Source organism: Orycteropus afer, unplaced genomic scaffold (genome assembly GCF_000298275.1).
Source record: "Orycteropus afer afer isolate SDZICR_OR568_19922 unplaced genomic scaffold, OryAfe1.0 scaffold00335, whole genome shotgun sequence".
Lineage (NCBI taxonomy): Eukaryota > Metazoa > Chordata > Mammalia > Tubulidentata > Orycteropodidae > Orycteropus > Orycteropus afer.
The window spans coordinates 3,481,646-3,507,783 of record NW_006921922.1 but is presented as its reverse complement, the minus strand read 5'-3'; the positions used below and the strand labels follow the sequence as shown (position 1 = coordinate 3,507,783).

Sequence of the window (26,138 nt, the reverse complement as noted above, 5' to 3'; positions counted from 1 at the left end):
TAAAGCTGTTAATGATGGAAAGAAATCTTGGAATATATTTAGTAGAAATTAGTAAAAATCAATACACTTCATTCACTTTAAATGATCCATTTCCCATCTGGTTAGTTATTATTAATTCATGGGTCATAAATGAAAACATATAAAGTTGTATAATTTATCTCAACTATGCTGAGCCATTTTTTCAAATATAGAAGTTTGTGGTTTAGATTATATATTGTGTACCACAAACTATATGTTCATAAATACAAAAATTTCTCTTTATTGGGAAAATATGAATGCCCATTCTTTATGACTATTTGATTCTAAACAGTAAATACACAGAGAGAAATAACTTCTGCTTCAAAGAATGTGATTAATCTTCTGATTTACACTGTTTTATTTCCTGAAAAAATCTTTTGATCATGTCCACCAAATAAAATAAAAAAGAAACAGCACTAAAATGCATTTTTGAAATGTCTGCAGAATAAAAGGAAGACTGTTTTTGTTTATTGTTTGCACTCTGTAAAAGTACTGGGCAAAATGGTGATAAAAATTCATATTTGGTCCCTAACATTTTTTTCCCAGGTGATAAGTATTAATGATAGTTTATTTGTCATGTTTAAATAAATGACACCATAATTTCATAAATTAGATTGTGGTTTCCTTCCTTTTCTCTATTTTTTTTTTTCCCATCAGTAGCTTTGACTATTGAAGGAGAAAATTACCCAGCTTTAAGGAGCAGTTACTCTGATGCCTTTTGTGTGGCTAATACTCTTCCAACTTTAATTCATGCATTCTTCAATGAACATAGAACAGTTACTCTTCTAAAGAATTAAGTGAGAAATGAGTACAAGTAAATTGCCAGGGCTGTCATTTGCATCACTGACTCGCATCTTGGTTTTGCAGGACTCTAAGCCTCCAGAATTTCAATGTGGAGTTCAATTGATTTGTACTGAGTTGACTTTGCAAATCTGATGGGTTATAACTGCTTAGGGAACAGTGGGGATCACAGGAAATGAGAGCAAGCCAGCAAGCATGTTGATAACTTTTGCCCTCCCATCTCCTTCCCCCCATCATGCAAATTAACATATGACAACCGATATTATATAAACAATTGAAAAGAGACAAATGGGAAACAAAAGAGAGTATTAAAAAGCATCACAAATGGAAATTTCCCCATTATGTAGTTATTTGATATTCAGAGTAGGCAAGCTGATTAGCTGTAGCCAGTTAGAATGTGACATTAATTGCCAGTTTTACCTAATATTGTCAGACATTAATACCATTTTTAAATAAAGATGCAAAATATTGTTATAACAACTCATGTTATGGATATGTAACATTAATAGAGATTACTACTCCCAGTGCATTATGATAACAATAGCTGGCAGCAATATTCATTAATAGCATCCACTCAGGTAATAACACATTAAAAACACAGCATGCCTGGATTATATAGGCAATTATAGATTATAATCTATCAAGGGCTTGGTTGTACTTCTCTCAGAGCTATAAGTGACAAAAATCACTCCTTTATGCCCTGCACAACATATCTGTAATAATAACATATCTTCTAGATAAAACTGTATCTGTTTTCTAAAGATGAAATTGCAAGAGAACACTGTATTTCTCAGATAAAATATCTTGCTTCTTTATATTTATTTTTTATATTTAAAAAAGTTCTTCTGTCTTGATGAGGTAAACTCTTACCTCAACATGAACACGGGAGAAATAAATCTATTAAAAGATCACTCTGCAAAGTCCATTTTCATTCTACAGTGGCATGTTTATTTAGTGAATTCCACAGAGGAGCTTTAGTTTCTTATTGCAAAATTACTGCTTTTTAAGTAGTAAAACTATTATGATATTCAGTCCGTAAATCTAGTTTCAATTATCGATCATCTCTACTCCAAAAATGCCATTCATTGAACACATCATTTGATAGGAACAACTCTAACATCCTTTCTCCATGGAAGCTATTCACCTTCAGATATTTTGTTACATAAACAAATTATATTTTTTTCTTATAACTAATGTTATTCATTATCTTGGCAATTAAATATATTTTACATTGATGTAGAAAAAAATGAATTCATTATTCACTATTCAAATTTACTGAAAAATATCTAAATTTTTTATTTAAACTATGCGTAGTGCCTAAGGCACTTGACTGCTAACCAGAAGGCTGGCAGTTCAAACCCACCAGCCAGTCCTGGGAAGGAAGGTTGGGCAATCTATTTCCGTAGTGATACCGCCTCAGAAACCAAAGGAGGATTCGCTAAGAGTCAGAGCAGACTCAATGGCAGTTGAGTTAGGTTTGGCTTTGGTTTAGTGGTATAAAATTTGAATCATTTAAAACCCAAAAGTTATATATAGGAGATAAAAAACGAAAATATAATCACTCTTTCCTTGATTTTGAAACAGAACAGTAATATCAAGTAGCTTAAATTATATCATTTTAGAAATCTGTCTAGAACAGATTATTAACTGATATCCTTTCTCATTGCTGCTCAATTTCTAAATCTCTACCTGTTGACTAGACATCTGTCTTATTGTCAATATTTTATATATACAAAGATTTATTTAGTTAACTGTCATAATTTATCATACAAAACAGTAACCAGAAGTAAAATTTACATTCAAAATACTTATGGAGAGATTATTGTTTATTATTTCTTAGATTAAAATTCAAAACTGCCACTATTAGAGTGAACTAATGAAATGAATTGAATATAACTAGTGATTTTCTCTAGAATACCCTGGTTCTATTGAAAGAGAAAAATTAAATAGGAAAGGCTCATTAGTTTTACTACAACTTTAAAGCTATGTCCATCTTGAGGCCCTTACCTTGTTCAAGCTGCGTGCAGCACTGTCTTTTCCTCCTGGGGTCAAGTTCCGGAGCTGTACATCTAGGAGGCCAACTAACTGATCCATGGCACGAACTGAGTAGGTGATGTCTCCAGCATTCAAATGATTTCTTGTCTGTTCAGCAAGTTCTCTAGCAATGTTGGCAGCTGTCTCTCCAGATTTCAACTACAATTTTGAAAACAGAATAAAAAAATATATTTTATAATAATAATTTTATGAGTCTCTTTTGACAATTAGTTTGCATGCATCTCATGATCAGTTCAGTATCAAATAGTTATTAAACTCCTTCTTCACCTGAAAAATATAGTCCCAATTTTCCTGCTAGTCCATCTTTTCTTCAAAACTTGACTTTTAATTCATGTCTTAGGAAGCTCCTCCTAAAGAGCTTTACCTCTAAAAATTATTTTCACTTTAATTAACGATTTGAGTGGATAAGTCTAAGATCTGCTTTATTATATTCTCTGTGAATTTCTAATTTGGACTTTGACGAGTGTGTGGTATGAATCCCCAATCAGATTCTAAACTTACACAGACGAGTACAAATTTTCCATTGTGCCCCATTTAGCGTTTAGCTCACAATTACAACCTCATTGACTGCTAAACTCTGTGAAAATTTTATCCAAACTGAAATCTTTACTTTTCAAAGTGATTTTCTTCACATTATTAACATAATGATAGATTTTGCTGACAAAACTGGGTAGTGAGCTATTCCTTTCTAGCATTTTCCTTTTCTAAAATTATATGGTAGTTTTTCAAGTATATTCTGCAAGAATGTATCACATTGTCAACACTCTAGAAATGTTAAAAGAGATCAAGTTTAATACCTTATGTTCACGTGAAAGAATGTGATAGCCCTAGGTAGTAATAAGGAGCTCTGGTAGTGTAGTGCCTAAGGCACTTGACTGCTAACCAGAAGGCTGGCGGTTCAAACCTCCTTGGAAGGAAGACGGGGCAATCTACTTCCGTAGTGATACTGCCTCGGAAACCCAAGGAGGGGTTGCTATGAGTCAGGTTCAACTCCACGGCATATAACAACAACAACAACAACAACAGGTAGTAATAAGATAAAGAAAAAAACCTCATTGCTGTGGAGTCAGATCCTACTAATGGTGACCTCTCCTTGGGTTTCTGAGGTGGTATGACTATGGAAGTAGATTGCCCAGCCTTCCTTCCGGGGAGTGGCTGGTGCGTTTGAATCACCAGCCTTCTGATTAGCAGTCAAATGCCTTAGGCACTGCACCACCAGAGCTCCCGTCAAATGCCTTAGGCATATGTTAATTTTTAAGGAAAATATAGAAAACTAAAAGCAAACAAAATAACAAAAAAAGCATAAGTGTGTTTTCCAAGTTATCATGATCTTTTTTTTAAACTATGACACAGAAACAAGCTTGTAATATATTTCAACAATAAAGACAGATGTTTGTAATGTAAATACAATGAATGTCTAGTCTTTTGCCTCTTTATTCCAACTTCCCAAAGATAATGATTTTTAATTCTTTGATGTTTATCTTTCTAAATTGTATCCTACATCCACTGGTTTTAAATATATACTACTGTCATTTTCAGGGAATGGTTTAGGTTTTTATGTTTTGTTTTGTTTTGTTTTTTTCATGTAACCGAATATAGAAGCTGTTGTTTTTGTTATGTGCCGTCGAGTCAAACCCGACTCATAGCGACCCCTCCTTGGGTTTCCGAGGCAGTATCACTACGGAAGTAGGATTGCCCAACCTTCCTTCCTCGACGGCACATAACAACAACATATAGAAGCTAGGATCACAAATAGAAGAAGACTCTCTTTACTTCTACCCACACAATGAGTAATCAAAAAACTATAAGGAGCATAACTAAAATTCTTAGTCAAATAAGTAATCACTATCTACCTAGGATGCATAACAAATATATGTAGTAAGACTTTATGTCAAAGAAAGAAATGAATAAATTGAAGATTGGAGCACTTAAATTATTTAAAATTATTGTCAAGTGTACATAAAAAGTTAAATTAAAAATAAGTAATAATAGTGTCAAACATAGGGTGCCTAATTTATGGAATAAATCAAGCAAGACCCAAGATACACAAGCAGCAGAAGATAAACCAGATGATTGGGATCTTCTAAAAATTAAATTATTATGTGCATCAAAAGACTTCTCCAAAAGAATAAAAAGAGAACCCACAGAATGGGGAAGAATATTTGGCAATGACATACTGGACAAAGGACTTGTCTCTAACATTTATAGAGAACTCCAATACTTCAACATCAAGAAAACAAACAACCCAATTAAAAAATGGGCAGAATATATGAACAGACACTTCACCAAAGAAGATATTCAGGCAATTAAAAAACATTAAAAAATACTCGCAATCATTAGCCATTATTAACATGATACAACTACCATGGAAATCAGTATGGCGATTCTTTGAAAAGTTGGAAATAGAAATACCATTTGATCCAGCAATCCCATTACTAGTTATATATCCTAAAGAAGTGAGAGTCAGGACACAAATAGATATGGGCACACCCTTGTTCACTGTAGCACTATTCACAATAGCAAAGAGATGGTGACAACCTAAGTGCCCATCAACTGAGGAATGGATTAACAAACTGTGGTACATACACACAATGGAATACTATGCAACCCTAAAGAAAATTGTAGAATCTGCAAAACACTACATAATGTGAATAAACTTGGAGGATGTATGCTGAATGAAATAAATAAGTCACAGAAGGACATAAATTGTATTAGTCCACTATTGTAAAATGTCAAGGAGAAGTTTATACATAGAAGGAAACTTTGTTGGTATCAGGGATGGGAGGAGAAGGAAGGCTAAGCTACTAGATAGGTTGGGGGGGGGGCTGAAATATGTGTGTGTGTGTGTGTGTGTATCCCCAAAGATTGTTAGTGGTTACCAAGAGTAGGAGGAAGGGGGAAAGGGGAAGCTTTTGTTTGGGGAACATTGAGTTTATGCTAATGGTAGTGGACTATTTTGGAATAAGACAGCAATAATGGTGGCACAACGTGAAAAATGTCATCAGTGTTCCTGAGCTGAAAATGGGGGAGTTGTTATGTTGGAGAATGTCCTGTTGTGTAGGTTGTCATCACAATAACAATTAAAAAAAAAAAAAACCCTCCAAAACAGGTGACCTTGAAAAGCCTCCATTAAAAGCTCACAACAAAATAAAAATAAGTAAAACAGTTCGGTAACATCAAGTATAGGCAAGGTGATGTGGAAATGGATATCACTTCCATAAAATATTAGAGGGAATGCATATTTTGTGCCTGTGAGGAGCAAATGACCATATGTATTAAACTTTGAAATGTGAAGATAGTGTAAACCTGGGATTTCTCGTATTTCAACCTAAAGAAATATTCCCAGAGATGTACAAAAAGAGATGTTAAAAGATATTTATTTTAATGCACAAGAATAAAAAATTATAACTCTAGGTGACTTATTGTTAATACATAACTGTTTCAGCATAAAAGATAATGAGTAATTGTCAAAGGAATTCTGATGGCATAGTGGTTAAAACATTCAGCAGCTAACCAAACGGCTGGCAATTCAAACCCACCAGCCAGCCACTCCAAGGGAGAAAACTTAGATACACTGCTTCCAAAAAGATTTACAGCTTTGGAAACCTTAGGAGGTAGTTCTACTTTGTCCTATAGGAGTACTATGAGTTGGAATTGACTTGGCTTTGGATTTATATAAATGGCAGTAGTAGATAGTGCAGTTCTGTAAAACAATGATTCAAATGTGGAAAATTATTATTTGAATTTTTTTAAAATAGTAGCTACATTTTAGTTCTCAGTAAATGTTTATGAAAAATAAATATAATTAACAACACAAACTGAAACTCAATGTTCAACCACAATATAAGTGTTCACCTACTTATAAACAGATGTATCCATAAATCACAAGATAGACCTCTGTTAAAAGTAGCCCTCAGCAAGGGTACCAAATCAAAATAAATAATTAAATAAATAAACACTGCCACTGAATTTATTCAGACTCATAGTGACCCCCATTGGGTTTCTGAGGTGGCATATCTTTATGGAAGTAGATTGCCCAGTCTTGCTTTCACAGAGTGACTGGTGAGTTTTAACCACCAACCTTTTGGTTAGCAGTCAGATGCCTTAGGCACCGTGCTACCAGAGCGCCTTCAGCAAGGGTACAGGCATATATAATTTAAAGGTCTTCCTTATAAAGGTTTCCTAACTCAAATATTGTTATTCCAAGCTGCTACTGAGTCAGCCCCCAACCCATGGTGACCCCATTGTTGTAGTTCAGTTTGTGTGTCATCTTGGCTGGGCCTGGTTGAGTGGCTGGGCAGCTGGATGTAGTAGTATTCCCCATGATGAGACTAGTAATCAACTCCATGGTGGAATCTACTGTAAGCAGCTAAGTTGCTGCCTTAGGGAATGTGGTCTGCTTCCTATTTTTAAGCAGAAGCCTTGGGAAATGGTCAGTAGCTTGTGGCATGCTTGGACGCTGGACATAGTTGTGTCACTGTTCAGCAGCCTGCCATGCTCTGCCGACCTTGGGACTTACAATGGACTTGAATTAATGGCCTGCTGTGTAACCATGGTGGGTTCAAGTATACCAAGGATTGTGAAGAAGGTGCAGGACCGAACAGTGATTCAGAATGGTAACATCGGGACTGTACCATTTTATTTGTTGACCTTGGGCTTGTTAGCCTCAGCAGCCAGTAGCTGTCTCAGTGAAAAGATGCCTGTAGCTTCAGTGGGCCCGGGAGCAAGAGGCAAAGCTGAAGCCCAAGGCCAAGGGGCTTTCACATAGTCCCTAGAGCCTGGCACTTTGAACTTGGACTTAAAGCCTCCAAACTGTAAGAGAATAAACTCCTGTTTGTTAAGGCCATCCCATTTGTGGTAGATTCCTGTCAGAGTGGCACTAGATCACCAGAACATCCACGTACAATGGAAGGAAATACTGCCCAGTTGTACACTATGCCTGTGATTGGAGATTAGACCATTGACATTCATAGAGTTTTTATTGAATGATTTTCAGAAGTAGATCACCAACTCTTTCTTCTGTCATTATTAATCAGGAAGCTCTGTTGAATCTTCAAAGCAACACATAAACTTCGGATCTGTTGTGGCTTCATCTGAAGTGCCCAGTCAGGGACTCAAATCTAGGTCTTCGTATGAAATGTTACAATTCTACCACTGAACCACCAATACCTCACTAACCAAATAATATTATAATGAATAAATGACATACATTTTTCTTTAAAAAAAAAAAGAAAAATGTCTTCCTTAACAGCTCAAAAGGAAGTTGAATAAAAGATATGAAATATATATACATATATGAAATATACATGTTACAAAAATGTATATAATAAAAATATGAGATGTATGTATTTAAAATTTAATAAAAATCGATATAACAAATTATTCTTTCTGAACTTAACTTTACCTTAAAATAAAGAAATCATAGCAAAAATATTTCATTTACTTGACAATCCCTTAAATACTATTATTTCCTGAAGGTGTATCTTTTCACCATACTTAATCAATCTGTATGCTGAGCAAATAATCCAGAGTTAGATTACATGAAGAAGAAGTGCATCAGGATTGGAGGAAGACTTATTAACAACCTTCCATATGCAGATGACACAACTTCGCTTGCTGAAAGTGAAGATGACTTGGAGCACTTACTGATGAAGATCAAAGACTACAGGCCACTGTATGAATTATTCCTCAACATAAAAAAAAAAAAAAAAATCCTCACAACTGGCCCAATAAGCAACATCACAATAAATGGAGAAAATACTGAAGTTGTCAGGGATGTCATTTTACTTTCACTCATAATCAACACCCATGGAAATTGCAGGCAAGAAATCAGATGTGTCATATTGCACTAAGCAAACAACTTATTTAAAGTGCTGAAGAGAAAAGATGTCACTTAGAAGACAAAGGTGTACCTAACCCAAGCCATGGTATTTTCAATCACCTGATATGCATATGAAACCTGGAGATAAGTTGAGGTTTTGGTGATAAATATCAAAAATAACATGGACTGCCAGAAGAATGAGCAAACCTGTCTTGGAAGTATTGCAGCCAGAATGTACCTTGAATGTGAGAAGGAACACACTTTTTTTCACCTGTTTTGGTCATGTCAGAAGATACTATTCCCTGGAGAAGGACATCATGCTTTGTAAAGTGAAAAAGAGGAAGACCCTCAACAAGATGGACTGATACAATGGCTGAATGGTGGGCTCAAGTATATGAAGGAATGTGAAGAGGGTGCAGGACCAAACAGTGATTCAGAATGTTGTACATAGGATCACTATGAGTAGGAGCCAACTTAATGGCACCTAACAACACCAACAGCATTTCCTGAGGAAGGAAAGGTGAATCTTAATACAGCTCTTTGCCCTAAAGAAGCTTATATTCTAGCAGTAAGGTCGTGAGTGGAATAAAAGCAAATAAATAATGTTGATTCAACACGCACTTGTAATATAACTGTATAAGAGGAGTCCCTGATTGGTATAAACAGTTACTGCTCAGATACTAAGGCCTGGTGCTCTACTTCCAAGAATCACAGCCTTGAAAACTCCATGGAGGGTAGTTTTACTCTGAAACATATGGCACTGCCATGAGTCAGAATTGACTTTGCAATTGGTACAAGAGTATTATGGGAAGGGCGAATATACCTAGAAAGTGGATGGGAGGGCAACAAGAAGTAAAACTTAAGTGAAGCCTAAAACATACAATGAGGGCTAGTGGGAGAAAGGACACTCTGAGCCAAGATGATGCTATCTGAAAAGGAAAGTTCATCCTGGCTTGAGAAGGCACACTACTATAGTTAAAATAAAAAAGAAAAAGAAATCTGTCCCAAATTCAGAATCAAATATTGATACCTGTACAGCATAAATGATATACAGGTATGTGTGCATATTAAATATATATGAATTTTAGAGTTTTTTTTAAAAATATGATATATTTCACTCTCTTGGTCATTCAGTCTATATGTTCATTTGTTCTTTAACCAAAATTTGAATTTCTAACAGTGCTGTGTCAAGCTCTGGGGATACAATGGTGAATAAAATTGCTTTCAATAACTTTAAGCTTATATACTAGCAAGGAAATTAGCAGTTAAGAAGTTAATAATACAAATAATGTATTTAATATTAGTTTTGCTTAGTATAATCCCAACGTGGTAGTGCAGTGTAAAGGCATTTTAACTTGGTTTAGGAAGTTAAGAGATTTTCTGAGTAGTGCACATGGTTTATGCTTCACTACTAACTGAAAGGTTGGCAGCTGGAGCCCACCCGCAGTGCTGCACTCACCCACAGTGCTGCACCCACCCGCAGTGCTGTACTGTCAGAAAAGCCTGGCAGTTTGCTTCTGTAAAGATTACAGTTAAGAAAACCCTATAGAGCAGTTTTACACTATAACACATGAGATCATCATCAAGTCAAAATAGACTCAATGACAAGGTTTGATGTTGTTACAAAGTTAAGGAGTCATTTAGGAAATGCTATTGCTATACACCAGTGGAGAATTAGGTGTTGTTGTTGTTGTTGTTGTCATGTGCCTTCGAGTCAGCCCCTACTCACAGCGACCCCTCCTTGGGTTTCTGAGGAAGTATCACTACGGAAGTAGATTGACCCATCTTCCTTCTGAGGAGTGGCTGGTGGGTTTGAACTGCCAGCCTTCTGGTTAGCAGTCAAGTGCCTTAGGACTATGCTACCAGAGCACCCCCAGAGCTCTATATGTATGTATATATGTATACACACACACACATATACATACACACACATATATATAGAGAGAGAGATAGATGTGTGTATTTGTAGTAGATCTTCATGTTCTTCTTCATCAGAAAGTTCAGGAATGATCTCACACTATCTCAAAATTGAGGAGCTCTGGTGGTATAGTAGTTAAAGCATTTGGCTGCTAACCAAAAGGTAAAGGGTTCAAACCCACTAGCCATTCCATGGGAGAAATATGAGTCATTCTGCCTCTGTAAAGATTTACAGACTTGAAACCCCTATGGATCAAATAAGCAAAACACTACTGAAGAAGTATAAAGTAGGATGCCTCACAATCCCAGATCTCAAAACTTACTATACAGCCACAGTTGTCAAAACAGCCTGGTATTGGTACAATGACAGACACATAGACCAGTGGAACAGAAGTGCAAACCCAGGAATAGTTCAATTGACTTATGGTCAGCTGCTCTTTGGCAAAGGGCCAAAATTCATTTAATGGGGAAGAAGTAGTCTCTTTCCCAAATGGCAAAACAGGAAATCCATTTGCAGAAAAATAAAACAAGATCCATACCTCACACCATACACAAATACTAACGCCAGATGGATCAAAGACTTAAATGTGAAACCTAAAACTATAAAGTTCATCAAAGAAAAAATAGGAACAAACTTAGGGTTCCTAATTTATGAAATAGACTATCAAGCAAAAACCAAGATGCACAAGCAGTAGAAGATAAACTAGATGATTGGGACCTTCTAAAAATTAAATTATTATGTGCATCAAAAGACTTCTCCAAAAGAGTAAAAAGAGAACCTACAGAATGAGGAAAAAAAATATTTGGTAATGACATATAAGACAAAGGAATTATCTCTAAAATTTATAGAAAACCCCAACACATCAACATTAAAAGGACAAACAATCCAATTGAAAAAATGGGCAGAAGACATGAATACTACTTCAGCAAAGATGATATTCAGGTAGACAACAAACACATGAAGAAATATTCACGATCATTAGCCATTAGAGAGATGAAAGTGAAAACAACCATGAGATACCATCTTATCCCAGAGTTAATAGCAAAGTTCAGTAAGACAGAAAAAAAAAAAAAAATCCTAGTGAGGATGTGGAGAGATTGGGACTCTCATACACTGCCAGTGGGACTGTAACATGATACACTGTGGAAATCGCTATGGTGATTCCTTGAAAAGTTGGCAATAGAAATACCATCTGAACCAGCAATTCCATTACTAGATACTTATCCCAAAGAAGTAAGAGGCAGGACATGAATAGATGCGTGTACATACATGTTCATTGTGGCACTATTCACAATAGCAAAGAGATGGAAACAACTTAAGTGCCCATCAACTGAGGAATGGGACAAATTGTGGTACATATACACAATGGAATACTATGCAGCACTAAATAATAATGCAGAATCTGCAAAGCACCACATAACATGGATGAAAATGGAGGACATGATGCTGAGTGAAATAATAAATCACAGAAGGACAACTATTGTATTAGTCCACTATTGTAAAATGTCAAGGAAAGGTTTATACATGGAACAAAACTTTCTTTGTTGTTTACCAGGGATGGGAGGGGAGGTGAGGGAAAATTTCTAGATAGGTTAGGGAAAAAAAAAAAAAAAAAGATATATATCAAAGATTATCAGTAGTTACCAGGGATAGGGAGGAGGAGGAAAGGGGAAGTTTTTTGGGGGGTGTGTGGTACTGAGTTTATCCTAATGGTGGTAGACTATTTTGGTAAAGAACAGCAATAATGGTGGCACAACACGAAAAATGTCATGGATGTCCCTGAGCTGTAAATGGGGGAGTTATTATGTTGGCAAATGTCTTGTGTATGTTTTCACCACAATGGAAATTAAAAAAAAAAATAAATAAATCTATGAGGCAGTTCTACTCTCTCTTATAGGGTCGATATAAGTTGGAATTGACTCTATGGCAATGGGTTTTTATCTCAAAATATGTCAGCAGCATGTGTATAAACAAAAGAAAAAACAGCTAGGTTTGTTATTAATAGTTATTAATACATTATTAATATAAGACTTTTCCCACTGACAATTCAGGCATGCTTTTCAATTCTCATACTCTTTTCCATGTAAAGGTTGAACCACGCAATTGTAAAGGATGCAAATCTCATTTTACATGTAAACAAGTAAAGAAGATATTCAGAACTGTTAGTACACAGAATTTTAAATTGAAAAAGACTGGAAAGATTATCAAGTGCAATAGACTCTTTAAAGGTATGCAAAACGTAAAGTATAAACTCTATTTTGGAAAATTGAATCCATGCTAGAGATCAAGCTGGAGCCAGGACTATGACTTCAGTAAATAGTCATTACAAAAAAAATGAGAGAAAGGGATATTTCCCACAGATATAAAAGAAGTAGGGCTCTCAGCTAATACATTAGACTTTAACTGGCTTCCAATAAAAATTGAAAAACAAAATTAAAACATTAATTTGAACACAAATACATCCATTTATCTACCCATCTATCTTCTCTCTTTCTCTCTCTACCTAATCATCTATCACATATCAATCATTGCTGGGGTTAAAGTTTCCTTTTTGTGTAACATATGCTTTTCATTAATCTCATCATTATAAAAGAATTCTGGCTAGCTTTTTTTTTTTTTTTTTTTTTGGCAAAACCTTCTTTATGATATCCTGACTTTAAAACCTTACATTTTCTTTAGTGAAACGTAACCTATTCTTTATTACAACGACACATATATTCTGTAACTTCACCAGTATATAAGTGATGTGAATTCATTTGCGAAACCATCAAGGTTCTTTGTTTTCTCCCTTCTGGGCTGACTGAAGTGAGAAAAAATAATGCACAACAGATTCATTTCTCAAAAACCAAAAACCAAATTCACTGCGACAGAGTTGGATCTGACTCATAGCAACCCATCCTTGGATTTCCCACGCGGTATCAGTACGGAAGTAGATTGCCCAACCTTCCTTCCAAGGAGTGGCCAGTGGGTTTGAACCGCCAGCCTTCTAGCAGCCAAATGTAAAATTCACTATTTCCAACTAAAGTAAGTGCCCTGATTAATTTATCTGTGTATACTTGGTATCCTCACTGGACTCTGTGCCTGATTTTCATTGAATGAATATTACTTAAATAATAAAATTAATTTTTTATCCCATTTAAAAAATATATTTTATTATACAAAGTAAGACAGGTTTCCATTCAACAATTTCTGCCCATAATGTTCAGCACCATCATTTAAATTCTTCACATTGTGTCACATTATCATTATTTCTGTTCTAGTTCCATTCCCATTAACTAAGTCCCCAACATTCCTATCTATACTTTAGAGTAACTGTTTTCCATTTAGTCTCATGCATATAAGACTTTTAATGACAAGAGTTCTTTCTGGTTTGTTCTTAAAGAACTTTTGGGACAAGGATTTCCTAATACCTCTCATTAAAGTGTCTCATTATGTTCTTATAGTAAAAAAGTGGTGGCATTCCAATCAATTTTCAAGTTAAAATCAATTTTGCTTCTTCTCATCCCTTTGAGATTGAGATGAGAAATAACAACTAATGCTCTAAGAGTAGCTCACGGGGAAAACAAGTATATGAATGACATGAGCTAAGAAAGTTCTGTTTGTGTTTCTCTAGTGTTGATATAATTTTGATGACAGGGATAACTGATAAGGTTTAAAACTCCAGAGTGAACAGTGGCCATTTTCTTTTTGCATGTACAATGTGAACTAGGTATTACAGGAAATTCTTGACCCATATTATCTTCTTTAATCTTCTCAATAACCCTAAGGGTTGGGTAGCTTTATGATCCTTATTTCTCAGATGAGGAAATCAAGACACAAAATTATTACTTGCCCAAGGTCACAGGATGACTTGCAATAGCAAATAAAAAGGATGATGAAATTTAGGAGTTCCTGTGCCATGCAAATGGTTATGGCTGCTAACTAAAATGTTGAAAGTTGATCTACCTCAATTTGTAGATGGGGAAACTGATGCAGAGGTTAACTGACCTCCCAGGCCAGTGTTTTTTCCTTAAACTTCCTAGGAATTCCCAGAGGCACTATTGTTGTTAGGTGCTGTCGATATAAAGCCAAAAAAGAGGTACCTCATGCCCCAGGATTCATTTCCTCACAAACTCCCTGAGGAGGGGGAAATTAAACTCCCAGCTACAATGAAAGAATCACCCACTCACCCACCCCTTCCTTCTTTTATCTATCTATCTATCTGTCTATCTATCTATCTGTCTATCTATCTACTTTTTTTTCACATATACTTTCATTGGGAGTAAAAAGTGTTTTTTTTGTATGTTAACTTTCAAATTCACAGATCTAGGGTGAAAAGGATTGATTCATTAAAGATACCTGTTGTAGTTGTTGTCAAGTGTGCTCTCACTGATTGTGACACTATGTACAACAGAAGGAAACAATGCCCCGTCCTGTACCATCCTCACAATATTTGCTATGCTTGTACCCATCATCACAACCACTGTGTCAATCCATCTCATTGAGGGTCTTCCTTTTTTTGCTGACTCTCTATGTTACAAAGCATGATATCCTTCTCCAGGACTAGTTCCTTCTGACAACATGACCAAAGTGAGATGAAACCTGGCTGTTCTCATTTCCAAGGAGCCTTCTGGCTGCACTTCCTCCAGGACAGATTTCTTCATTCTTCTGGCAGTCCATGGTACTTTCAGTATTCTTCAACAACACTACAACTCAAAAGCATCAACTCTTCTTCAGTCTTTCTTATTCATTGTCCAGCTTCCACGTGCATATGAGGCAACTAGAAATACCACAACTTGAGTCAGGTACACCTTAGACCTTAGTCGTCAAAGTGACATCTTTGCTCTTCAACATTTTAGAGAGGTTTTTTTATTTCCCCAGCAGATTTGCCCTGTGCAATACAATATCTGATTTCTTGACTGCTGCTTCCATGTATTATGATTGTGGATCCCAGTAAAATGAAATCCCTGGCAACTCCAATCTTTTCTCCACTTCTTGTGATGTTGCTTATTGGCCCAGTTTTGACGATTTTTGTTTTCTTTATGTTGAGGTATAATCCATAGTGAAAGCTGCAGTCTTTCATCTTTATCAGTAAGTGCTTTAAGTGATCTTTACTTTCAGCAAGCTGGGTTGTATCATCAGCATATCTCAGGCTGTTGATGAGTCTTCCTCCAATCCTGACACTGTTTTCTTCTTCATACAGTACAGTTTCTCGAATTATTTGCTCAGCATATAGATTGAATACATATGATTAAAAGATACAACCCTGATGAATACCCATCTTGATTTTAAGCTATTCTGTATCCCCTTTCATTCAAATAACTGTGTCTTGATCTATCTACAGGTTCCTCATAAGTACAATTAAGTATGCTGGAACTCTCATTGTCTGCAATGCTATCCATAATTTGTTGTGATCAACAGAGTTGAATGCCTTTGCAGAATCAACAGGTAAACATCTTTCTGGTATTCCTTGCTTTCAGTAAAGATCCATCTTACATTAGCAATTATATCCCATATTACACACTCTTATGAATCTAACTTGAATTTCTGGCAGTTCCCAATTGAGGAACTGCTACAATCATTTTTGAACCAGCAGACAAATTTTACTTGAATGTGATATTAATTATATTGTTCATTAATTTCCACATTCTATTGGATCACCTTCTTTTGGAATTGTTATAAATATGGATCTCTTCCAGTGGGTTGGCCAAGTAGCTGCCTTCTAAATTTCTTGGTGCAAACAACTACACACCTCCAAGACTGCATTCATTTGTTGAAACAATTCAATGGGTATTCTGTCAATTCCTGGGCATTTTTTGTTTGTTTGTTTGCTAAGTCTTTCAGTGCAGCTAATTCCATCAATACCATTGGTTCTTGATCATATATGCTACCTCCAAAAGTGGTTGAACGTTGACCAATTCTTTTTGATACAGTCATTCTGTGTATTCTTTCCATCTTTCATTCTTCTTTCATTGTTCAAAACTTTGCCCATAGAATGCTTCAATATTGCAACTTGAGGCCTGATTTTTATCTCAGTTCTTTCAGCACCAGAAATGCAGAGTATGTTCTTCCCTTTTGGTTTTCTAATTCTAGGTCTTTGTACATTTCATTATAATATTTTACTATGTCTTCTCAAGCTTCTCTTTGAAATATTCTATTCAGCTCTTTTATTTCATCATTTCTTCCACACACTTTAGCTAGTCTCCATTTAAGAGCAAATTTCAGAGAGCATTCTCTTATCTGTTTTGAACATTTCTTTCTTTCATGTCTTTTAATGACTGCTTTCTTCATGCATGATGTTCTTGACAACTCTTCTGGTCTTTGATCACTGGTGTTCAATGTGTCAAATCTACTTTTCAGATGGGCTCTAAATTCAGGTGGGATGTAACCAAGGTTGTATTTTGACTCTCACGGACTTGTTTTAATTTTCTTCAGCTTCAACTTGAACTTGCTTATGAGCAATTGATGGTATGTTCCACAGTCAGCTCCTGGTCCTGTTTTGACAGGGCTTCTCCATCTCCTCTTTCCATATAGTCGATTTAATTCCTGTGCATTCCATCTGGTGAGATCCTGGCATACAGTTGCTATTTATGTTGTTGAAAAAAGGTATTGGAATGAATAAATTGTTGGTCTTGAAAAATTCTGTCATGCTGTTTCCAGCATCATTTCTATCACCAAGGCATATTTTCCAGCTACTGATGATTCTTCTTTGCTTCCAACTTTCATATTCCAATCACCAGTAATAATTAATACATCTTTATCACATATCTGGTGAATTGCAGCCTGTTGAAATTGGTAAAAATCTTCAATTTCTTCACTTTTTTACTTTAGCAGTTGGTACATAAATTTGAATAATAGTAGTATTAATTGATCTTCCTAGATGTATGGATATTATCCTTACACTGACGGCTATGACTTCTGGAGGATCTTGAAATGTTCTTCTTGATGTTGAATGTGACAGTTCCTCTGCAATTTATCATTCCTAGTGTACACCATATCACATTCGGATTCAAAATGGCCAATACCAGTCTGTCTCAGCTAGGACATCTATCTTTATGCATTCCACTTCATTTTTGACAACTTCCAATTTTCCTAGATTCATACTTCATGCATTCAATGTTGTGATTATTAATGAATGTTTGCATCTTCCCATTTTGAGTCATGCCAAATCAGCAATTGAAGGCTCTGAGGGCTTTATTCCATCTATGTCATTGAGATCAAATCTACTTTCAGGAGACAGCTCTTCATCAGTCATATTCTGAGTGCCTTCCAACCTGAAAGCCTCATTTTCTGGCACTACATCAGAAAATATTTCACTGCTAATGATAAAGTTTTCCAGTAATATATGAGACAGTGTTTCAGTGCTATTCAGAAAGTTTCCAGTAGCCAATGTTTTTCAAAAGAGGATGATTCCATCCTTCTTCCCAGTCTGTCTTAGCTTGGAAGCTCCCCTGACACTAGTCCCATGAATGACCATGCTGGTATTTGACATAATGGTGGCAAAACTTCCAACATCACAGCAACATGCAAGCCACCACGATATGACCAACTGACAGATGAGTGGTGGTAAAGATACCTATTCTACTTTTAATTTTTTTCCAAGGCATAAAAAAAATAATAATTAGAAAGGATTAAAGAGGAAGGAAAAGAAGAGAGGTATAAGTCAAAATAGAGGGGATGGGAAAAGGGAAAGGAAAGAGAGCGTAGGGAAAGGCAAAAGGTGAGAGGAGGAAAAAACCTAAAACCTATTGCCATTGAGTGAATTCCAACTCAGTGCAACCCTATAGGGAAGAGTAAAACTGCCCCATAGGGTTTCCAAGGCTATAAACCTTTATGGAGGGAGCCTATCTCATCTTTCTCCTGTGGAATGGCTGGTTGGTTAGAACTGCTGACTTTCTAGTTAGTAGCCAAATGGTTGAACCAGTGTCTCACCAGAGCTCTGAGAGGAGGAAAGAGGAATGCAAATGGGAGAAGGTGTGACACGGGAGGTGTGAGAAAGGAGGGGAGTCTTTGCTGGACTGTGCTGGGTCCCTTCCATTTGTTAGTTCAGATCTACTCTCAATTCTCCTCCATCCCTCTCTCTGGCTGAGGAGGTAGACTTATAGGCATGTCATTAAGAATGACCTCTGCTCTCAGACTTCACTTGAGTTTGGCCAATGGAAAGGCCCAGCATATGATTGGAGGGAGTAGGGAAAGTGATATAAGAGTATTTATTCTCCTAAATGCTTTTCTGAAAGTTTGCCTGAGGATAGGTTGTGTTCCTTATCTCTAGGCTCCCTTTTCTTTTGAGAACACTCTCCTTTGAGTTCCCAGCCACAACTTTGACCAGGGTTGGAAATAGTAGCTGTCACTAGCTCTGGGTTCCTGCTCAATCCCCTGTAGTTTGCTTTTCCTCCACCAACATCATTGTAAACAGACACTTCTCAAATGTTGCATATGCTTGCTCTGATAAGTACAGTGGGAGGAGATTGAGAGAGGGATGAATTCTGTGAAAGATGCTTGGGGGATGAGGGAGAGAAAATATAGATAAGTATAGAGACAAATAACTTGATCACTGGATACAGATTCTCTCTTGGGAGTTTAACAATGCATTGACTATGACTTATGTTTAATGAATAGCATAAATACTTGGAGGTGTGAGGGGCACTGCAAAGTATAAGGGAAAAAAGAACTGAAAAAAGACAGCACAGGTAAGTGAGCATGAGGATATAAAGACCCCATCAATAACTATGAACCAGTTACAGAAGCTGATTTAGGGAGCTGAAAAGATTTCTGTTACACTTTTGAAGGTTTTCTGAATGTTTGATTAATCAATCTAAAGAAACTTTTAAGTTCTAGTTGCTAAATTCTATAATTTTAAGTTATCATTGCAGACTCTACAAGGTTAAATAGAAATGCTCTGGAAGAATAGGACCTTTTTTTTTTTTTTTTTTCAATAAAACAAAAACATCCCGTCCATAAATCAAATTGGCAACAGCTGTCTGGCCTTTGGAAGGAATTATCTCTTCTGTCACTAGATTAGCAGGTCTGCAGAAGAAAAGATTTAAGCATCATAAATAAAGAGCTCTGGTGGTGCAGTGGTTAAGCACTCAGCTTCTAACCAAAAACTTGGTGGTTTGAACCCACCAACTGCTCCATGAGAGAAAGATGTGGCAATATGCTTTGGTAAACATTACAGCTTTGGAAAACCTATGGGACAATTATACTCTGAACAAGAGGGTCTCTATGAGTCAGAATCAATTCAAGAGCATTTTTTTTTCTTTCCAGGTTTTATCATTTAAAAGTCAACCAGTGATTTTTGTAATGAAATAGTCCAACTATATTCTGGCATTAACATGAAAATACCCAGCTTCCTAGGTGAATTATTACTGAATTAATATAAACCCCTAGGCTAAGTATGTAGGGAATAATTTTAAAACCTGGCTAATGTAAGGAGATATGCTACTGATCTCTTAATCTGATCATATCCTGCAAGAGTTACTTGCCCTAGGGTCTGAACTACACAGTAATAAAATCAAAGAACATAAAAACTGTGGCAGAAACAGTGCAGAATTGGAGAAGCATCATTATGAATAGCAACAAGTATGAAGATGCATATGTAAGAGGGTAACTAGAGTCAATACAATCATGGTTCTTTCATGATTTAGGGTAAATAGATAGTTATGGCTCATCTGCTAAATGATCTACTGGGTAGATATTTATGGATTATTATACAGTATGTTATTGAGGCTAAGGCTGGTTAAAAACAAATAGAGAAAAGAGCAAATGGCATAGACAGGCTTTTATTAAGGCCATCATTTGTAATATTTCTCAGGAAAAAAATCTCTTTCAGAAATTCTTCAGCATAGCTAATGTGCAATAGAAGGACTCTCCATTTTAGGAGTGCATAAATCCCCACAAATTGCTATAATAAGGATTCATCCCTAGCCCTTTTGGCATAAATGCACATCTGGTCTCTGTTTGTAATGAAATCAATTCAAAGCCCCATAGTGCATTAATAATAAAAATGTTCAACATATTGCAACCAAATAAGCCCTGCAAATTTGAGTCTGTAAGATTCTGTCACACAAGTGCATGCTTTTAACAGTGATAAATGATAAGCTTACAGAACATTTATCAAATAGCTTAAGATTCCAAAAGTAGATGTTTTTATTGTAATTATTACTTCCACAGGTAAATCCATCTGTATGCATGCTAGAAGCTTTTACTTGCTTGATTTATAATCTTTCTTCGACTTTTATATCTGTAGCTCACAATACCACAGAAATTTTATTAATAATAAAATTATTATAAGTAATCCTGTCTGGCTCAAAGGTAATTCATAGATTTACACTTTAACAACAACAAAATTCTGAAATTAGCTCTTAGCATATCAGACATTGACTTAAGTCTTATATTAAATTAAAATAGGATAACTTTTCAAAACTGGAACAATAAGCAGCATCATGATAAATGGAGAAAACACAGAAGTTGTCAAGGATTTTATTTTACTTGGATCTACAATCAACACCCATGGCAGTAGCAGTTAAGAAATAAAACAATGTATTGGATTGAAAAAAAAAAAAAAAAAAAAACTGTTGCAAAAGACCTCTTTAAAATGGTAAAAAGTAAAGATGTCACTTTGAGGACTAAGGTGTGCTTGACCCACACCATAGTATTTTCAATTACCTCATATGCATGTAAAAGCTGGACAGTGAATAAAGAAGACCAAAGAAGAATTAACACATTTGAATTATGTAGTTGAGAAAGAAAGAACAACTTTGTCTTGGAAGAAGTACAGCCAGGATGTTCCTTTGAAGCAAGGATCAGACATTGTCTCGTTTAGTTTTGATGTGTGTGTTCTCAAGGGAGCAGTCTCTGGAGAGAGACATCTTGCTTGGTAAATTAAAGGGTCAGTGAAAAAGGGGAAGACTTTTAACAAGATGGATTGACACAGTGGCTGCAAAAATGGGCACAAACAATGCAACAAGGATGGCACAGGACCAGGCCGTATTTTGTTCTGTTGTACACAGGGTTACTACGCGTCAAAAGCAACTAGAAGACAACTAACAACAGCAATAATTTTTCCACGATAAAATTTTAAAAATCTTGATTATTTCATTCTCAGAAGATGTAATGAATAACAAAATATCCAAGTTTATTAATGCCTTCTTTGTGAGTCATAAGATTTACCTTCTGTGTTATATGATTGACCCAAGGAGAAGAACAGTTGCTGAGATCTGGTCCTTGGGGATCCCAAATTCCATCAGGAGCAAGGCATAAATAAGTTGATACACCTATAATAATGAGAGAAATATGTTTGCTTCAAATATTCAAACCATCTTTCTTAGAATTACTTCAACATCTATATCATATTTTAAAATGAGCCCAGACAAAAATGAGATAATTAAATTATGATCATGTCTATTAAACCAAATACACTGATTGGCATGCAATTGGCATTTGAGAAATGTAGCACAACGACAAAAACAAAATTTATTTTTAAAACAATCCCAGATAGCATGCTAGGCAAGGGGAATGTTTTAGTTAAATTTTATCTGGTACCTGCCTCCATTAAGCTTACTGCTCAAATTTCCAGAGGCAAGGTAGAAGTTGAGTCTTCAAGGATTCAATCTACATTTTGTTTTGTTTTAGGAAAAAAAGAAGGGGAAACACATTCTAGGTAGAGGAACAATATGCTATCTTTGACCTTGGTAGTACTAGATGGGAGAGGGTATTTAATGGAGTTGGACAGTAGGCAGGGCAAGATCATAAACTAACTCCTTTGTATATCTTCTGCAAGTGTTGGGAAATCAATAAAGAATATTAAGCAGAAGGGCAACAGGAGCAGATTTAAGCTTCGGAAATATCTCTGGCAACATCATGGAGGATGAATTTGTGGAAGTCATGTGAATGTTGTAAGGAAGTGATTACTGTGAGGGCCTAAACTAAGCTACAGCAGAGGAACAGAGAAAGGGTAACAATAATACCTTGGTGGATTGGCAACTACTGAGAGTTTCATAATTTTACTTTAAATTCCTCCCCCAATTCTCACAGAACAATAATATATTTCTGTATTAATTTGTTATTTGCAAACTTCTTGTTTTAAAATCGATTATCACCCTAATCTTCATGATAAACTTCTGAAATAAGGGGGCTGTTACTATTTCTCTCTCCAAGATGAGGGAACTGAGGCCCAGAAAAAAGGAGATAGATCTAAGAGAGAGGGACATTTCAAATTAAAGTTTTGTGATCCAATATTACAGAAAATATTTAGAAATAAATATATCTCCCCCACTTTCATAAAGGGAAGGGAGATTTCTGACTATTTTTTTTTTTTAATACTTTGCTGAAAAAATATGAAAAGTGTACTTTTAGGAAAACCAATATTGTGTTTGGTCTTGCCATCACTTCATATAGGATGAAATTCAAGAATGATGTATCATATTGGAACTTTTCTAAGAAAAACAAACTTCCTTAAAGTTATCTAGTCAGTAACACTCAAAGTCAATAAAATACAAAGACACAGTATACAAAAATGATCACACGATGACATTCATTATGCATTTGTTTTATTTACATATTCCTGGAATAATAAAAATTGAACTCATTTTATCAAGGGTTACTTGTGTAAAGTTCCATTGTATATAATACCAATGAAAAAGTAGAATATTTCTTACTTAAAAATTGTATATAATATTTATCATAATATCCCATGGTTACCATGGGAATATTATGATTCTTATCAGTAATAAAAGGGACAAAGAAGTACTTAGTTCCTATCTATGCCCTAGAGAAAACAATACAGTATTGCTCTCAGTAATGGAGGGATGAGTGAGAAGTTGGCTCCTGCCAGTACCATTCCCCATCACAAGAGCCTTTGAAAACCATAAGACTGGCAAAAAGGATAGGAAGCTTTTTCTTCTGTGAAATTTTAAGTAAACATTTCAATGATTATCTTTGAATATAAAAGTTCTCAATCTCTTTTTCTGCCAATGAACATCTTCCAGTTGGTGATAAGCATGAAACTAATTCTCAGCAATCTGGAGTAGCTGGAACACACCAGGCCTAACTCTAACCCCACCCAGAGATCTGACACAAGGATGAAAACTGCTGACCTCACACCTATTCCCACCAAAATCTCTCCTGTGACTTCTTCAGGTTGCATTTGCAAACTTAACAATAGATTATAATCTAGCTGAGTTTAGAACTGAATCAAATATAAAGTGACAAATATATGTAGTTTAGCACTTTAGGGCAGACTTACCTATAGTTCCTGCAGGACATGGCTGCTTGGCCATCTGTCCTTGCCGCGTCTTAAACCACATGATTTCTCGGGCCTCCACAGCCTCACAGCTCTCTTCAAGAGCTGGGATTTGTGATGCTGCTGATGGAAGATGTGTGGCAATGTCATCAAGCACGTCGACAGCTGGAGATGGGGTGCTGGTACTCCTGTTTTTCCTTCCGGGCACTGATGGCGTGGTACTCCTCCCTGGGCTCCAAGCTGTGGTTCTAAGGGTTGTACTGGTGGTGGTGCTTCCCAAACCAAGAGATCCTGTGGTAGAGATTTCTGAAAATAAAAATCAAAAGAAAACACCTACATTGCTTGTTCAATCTATGACCTCAAGATGTTGCACTATTTCAAAAACCACTTATACATGACAGTATAAAGAAATTTAAATGGGGTGGGGGATCCAATACCAAGGTAACAAAATGCCATTTGAATACAAAACAGTCATTTTATCACTGCAAAGCATAACTCATCACTGTCAATCAGGTTAAAACTCATAGAAACGTCATGTGCTACAGAGTAGAAACACTCCATAGAGTTTGTATAGCTATAATATTAACAAAAGCAAATTACCAGACCTTCTTCCATGGTAATACTAGGGGGGGTTCAAACTGCCAACCTTTAAATTAGTTGTTGTTGTTGTTGTTATGTGCCATCGAGTAGTTGAGTGCAAATCATTTGCAGAATCTAGCAATTATTTTAGGAGCTCTGGTAGCATAGTGCCTAAGGTACTTGACTGCTAACCAGAAGGCTGGCGGTTCAAACCCACCAGCCACTCCTCGGAAGGAAGGTTGGGCAATCCTACTTCTGTAGTGATACTGCCTTGGAAACCCAAGGAGGGGTTGCTATGAGTTGGGGCTGACTCGAGGGCACATAACAACAGCAACAGCAACTATTTTGGTTTTAATGGTTCTAGTCAAACATAACAAAGAAAATAAGATTACAAAATAAATATAGCTTCTTAATACAATTCAGTTCTTCAGTGAGGGTTACTAAGAGTCAGAATCAGTTTGATGGCAGTGGGTTTGGTTTGGGTTTTGGTGGAGTCCCCAGCTCTTTGGTATTCAATGTTTGTTATACATTCCATCACCTTGACTCCCTGCTGTCCCAGAAGAGTTCCCAATTTCTTCACAGCATATTTGGTATATCAAAGCCTCCAAAAATAGGATGGAGTTGAGCTTAGATGGGAGGAGCATGTGTTCATTTTCTGAGCATTTGAAAGATTGAAAGAGGAATACTTTTTGAAGTTGTGCAATTTGCTGTTTGTCTGCTTACTCTTTCTCCTGTTTTCCCTTCCTATTTTCCCAGCTTCCTTGTTTTTCCTCCTGTGTTCTCACTCTGTGTGAACAATATTGCTCATAAACTGGTGAAGTTCCTACAAGAAGATAATGTATCCCTTTATTTCCGTCCTTCTTCCACACACCACTTATCCATTTCAAATCCATCAATTTTTCTTCTCTTTCAAACCACCACTACCTATGTTCAGCCCACTATTACCAAATAAATGAAGACAGCAGCCATTTAACCTTTTTGTCAATAAAAGAAAGATCAGGGTAAAACTGCCATTTCAATATTTTGTTTTACAAGACAAATATTCAGAATTTGCAAGGTGAAAATTATTGATACTAAGCACTTAACACAATCCAAAAACAAAAATTTAACATATTCCAAAATACCAAGTGAAATTAAAATAAAACTATAAACAGTAAAAGTATTATTCAGATTTAACATATTCCAAAAAAATTAACATATTCCAAACTATCAAGTGAAATAAAAAAAATGATAAACACTAAAACTATTATTCAAATATATTCTTTGCTTATGAAATTAGTGAAATGATTTAGAAGGTAAACATTATATAAAAATTAAAGTTTAATAAACCCAACCCAAATTCACTGCCACTGAGTGGATTATGACTCATAGCAACCCTGCAGGGCAGAGTAGAGCTGCTTCCTAGGATTTTCTAGGCTGTAATCCCTCCGACTCGACGGCAAATAACAACAACAACAATCTCTATGGAAGCAGACTGTCTCATCTTTCTCCTGTGGAGCATCTAATGGGTTCAAAATGCTGACCTTTTGGTTAGCAGTCCAATGTTTTAGCCACAGTGTCTCTAGCGCTCCTTTAAAATTTAGTATGGATAAGTTTATATGAAATATAATTTGACTATTTAAAGTGTAGGCTCTGGAGGCGGGGCAAGATGGCGGACTAGGCAGAAGGATTGCACAGACCCTCTTCAACAAAGAAAAGGGAAACCAATTAACACAGACACAGAA

General features: G+C 35.9%; 1 protein-coding gene across 1 annotated transcript in view; it reads right to left on the bottom strand.

The window, feature by feature from the left end:
* Nucleotides 1-26,138, bottom strand: part of ADGRL3 (adhesion G protein-coupled receptor L3) — a 584,624-nt gene that overhangs the window by 233,515 nt on the left and 324,971 nt on the right. Inside the window, exons 6-8 of the mRNA XM_042782480.1 lie at nt 23,839-24,141; nt 21,765-21,868; nt 2,827-3,012 (exon numbers count right to left, since the gene is read on the bottom strand). Of these exons, the coding sequence (XP_042638414.1) occupies nt 2,827-3,012; nt 21,765-21,868; nt 23,839-24,141 (593 nt within the window). The remainder of the gene's footprint in view (nt 1-2,826; nt 3,013-21,764; nt 21,869-23,838; nt 24,142-26,138) is intronic.